Source organism: Zeugodacus cucurbitae, chromosome 4 (genome assembly GCF_028554725.1).
Source record: "Zeugodacus cucurbitae isolate PBARC_wt_2022May chromosome 4, idZeuCucr1.2, whole genome shotgun sequence".
Lineage (NCBI taxonomy): Eukaryota > Metazoa > Arthropoda > Insecta > Diptera > Tephritidae > Zeugodacus > Zeugodacus cucurbitae.
This window is the reverse complement of record NC_071669.1, coordinates 2807533-2810345: the sequence shown is the minus strand read 5'-3', so window position 1 is coordinate 2810345 and position 2813 is coordinate 2807533. Positions and strand designations below refer to the sequence as shown.

The window sequence follows — 2813 nt, the reverse complement described above, 5'->3', positions numbered from 1 at the left end:
AAAAGCTTGTTTCACACGTTCGTTCGCAGCTTTCCGCAAGAAAAAATTAAGAGCGTGCCCACACAAGGGTTAAAGATTGCGTCAGAAGTAAAAGAGAGAGTATCAGCTGGGTAGTAATGAAATTGATAAACATATTTATGTATATGCCCTTGAATTAGTGCACTAATTTTGAATTCAAACGCGATTTTGAGATAAGTGACTTGATTACTTTTACTGCTACAAACAATTACTTGAATGATTACTTTATAAATTACAATATTATCGAAGAAAGAAACACTCATACGTATACCATTTTATGTCAACGTGACAAAGAGCGCGCCATTACTGAGAGCGTATGACGCACGCAGAGAGGGAGAGAGAGAGAGCGTTCCTTATGCAAACGTTACAAGCAGCTGAGCGCGTTTCAATGCGACGCTGCTACGCTGGTTGTTGCGATTATTTTGTACGCTCTCCGTTCGTGTGCTACTGAAACGTGCGCTTTCGTAAGTGAAACGCATGAAAACGGAAACAATCTAGTTGTTTCTGAAGCGTTGCTACGACAAAACGTGTGCCCCTTGTTCTATAAGTGTGTAAAAGTGGAGAGAGTTTTCCAAAATGGTGAGTGGAAGTCATTGTTTATATAGTAAAATGATGATTTTATACATAATGATCATGAATTGCAGGTTATAGACGATTTCAAATTGATACAAGAGGTGAAAATTCGTCCATATTTCTATGTGAAGGACTTAACTGGCTATCGAAATACGTCGTTACGCAAGAAAGGTTGGGATCAGGTCGCCGCTATTTTCGAAACAACGGGTAAATAAAACAAATTTTTGAAATTACATATATATTCAGAATATATAATAATTATAATATTATGCACAGCCGAAGAATGTGCCGCCCGCTGGCGTGCGATAAGGGATCGTTATGTGAAATTGATTGCCAAAATAGGCGCGAATAAACCACTGACGGGTTATGATAAGAACTGGACACTACACGCATACTTAAAGTTTCTAAAACCACATATTAAACCTAGAATGTGAGACACTAAAAAAATATATCTCACTAAGTGCAATATCTAATATTCATGCTACATTTTCCAGTTACAAGTTGAAGAAGAACGATGCCAACACTAATGAAGCTGACGAACACGATTTCATACAAAACATTTCCTATGAAGACACCTACGACGCGAAACTACCCAAATATGAGTCCAGCGAAGAGGCTGAGGAATCGCTCATGTCCATGCCAGATATGGATTGTAATGATGATGGCGAAGTACCGTTTGAAGTCACCACCGCCGAATCTTTCGTGCCACCGAAGTTACAAGTACCGGATGTGCCAACGCAATTTGGCGATTTGCAAGAAAAATTCGCAACTTTTACGAAGCGTGTGGAATTCTTGCTCAAGCAGCGGTCGACAAATGCGTCGGATGATAAAAACGAAGCTTTCTATCGCATGATCGGTATTAAGCTGGCCGAATTGCCGGAAGATGAACAGGAAGACGCGAAGTTGCACATTATCTCGCATGTGTTCGAACGGGTTAAGGCGTATAAACAAAAGACGCGGTGCTCGCTTAATAGTAGTACGTCGTAGTCATAATTAGCTGATAAAATGTAATGTAGGAATTTAAGTTTTTTTTTGTTGCTTTCTACTTGCAAGTAATAACTTTTATATGTTAAAATAAAGGCTGTGTGGAGAAGTGAAAAAGTACATGGTAGATATATAACTGTCCTGCTAGTTTAATACATATATTATATATATGTATATACACTTCTATACCTGTTTTGCCAGTCTGCAATTTGCGCTCTATATTCTCTTCAATTTTGTGTATGCAGAAAAGGGGCCTGTTACTGCTGGTCGCTCAGTGCACAAACAGCTGTTCGTACCGCAGTCGCAGGCCGGTTCTGAACAGTCAATTTCTGCTTTATATACTTACTTTTGTATATAAAAGGTGTGTGTATATAATGTAGTAAATATGTGCGAAGACTGCACCGAAACTCGTTCCATAAACACTACGCACTTTGAGTTTGGTTGAGTGAGAAAAACGCTTGCAGAGTGCACAGCCAAAATCGGGTGCCAATAAAATAAAGAAGAGCGTACTCTTTGCTCATTGCCAACATTTGCTCGAAGAACGAAAGCACATACATAGATTTCAAAAATGACTACTTGCACTAAATACTATACTACACACACCTTCGGCTTCAACTGCCACACTAATTATGAGTATTTTCTACATTGAGTGTGTGCTGAGTGCAAGTCATAGTCTTGTGACTGAGCATGAGTGAGTTTCGGTTCAAAAAGCAAATAAAATGTGGATATTTTTAATGCTATAGCTGTAGAAAAGTGTGCGAATAGGAACCTCCACTATAAAAATACAATATTTATGAGTAGCTGTGGAAATTTTGTACACTTTTGGGTTTAGTCGATATAAAGCACCGTAACAGTGTACAACGAAAATAGGGAAAAAGTGAATAGCCACTGGATTGTTCAGTCATGAGCAATTCGGTTGGAGGAAATTTACGTAAATTTTTCGTATAGAACAGCTAGAGGGAAAATTGCGTAAATTCTATTTTAGAGTACTACAGCGAACGAAAACGAATTAACAAAAATACAAAAAACATGTCGAAAATGATTGTATGTCATAAACATAAATAAGTCGATCGAAATTTTTTTCGTGCAAATCGCTACGAAATAGCTGTGATATTTTATTTTTTGAATTACCAACTTATACGGTTGGTTGAGATTTTCCTAAAAATTTTCAATGATTTATGATTTATGTCGCTAAGCACAAGTTGTGTCCGTCGTTAGTGCTGTGAGCGGAAGAGCTG

General features: G+C 38.0%; 1 protein-coding gene across 1 annotated transcript; it reads left to right on the top strand.

The window, feature by feature from the left end:
- The first annotated feature begins 411 nt into the window (after positions 1-411).
- LOC105219667 (uncharacterized) lies at positions 412-2560 on the top strand. The gene is made up of 4 exons (XM_011195993.3): positions 412-597; positions 663-798; positions 868-1021; positions 1086-2560. The coding sequence occupies exons 1-4, from the start codon at positions 595-597 to the stop codon at positions 1576-1578; spliced, it is 786 nt and encodes a 261-aa protein (XP_011194295.1). The 5' UTR covers positions 412-594; the 3' UTR covers positions 1579-2560.
- Positions 2561-2813: the final 253 nt, after the last annotated feature.

Excerpts from the sequence above, each read along its gene's own strand:
- LOC105219667 (XM_011195993.3), top strand. Across the intron at positions 799-867 it reads CGCTATTTTCGAAACAACGG|CCGAAGAATGTGCCGCCCGC; the intron begins GTAAATAAAACA and ends TATTATGCACAG. Across the intron at positions 1,022-1,085 it reads CCACATATTAAACCTAGAAT|TTACAAGTTGAAGAAGAACG; the intron begins GTGAGACACTAA and ends TACATTTTCCAG.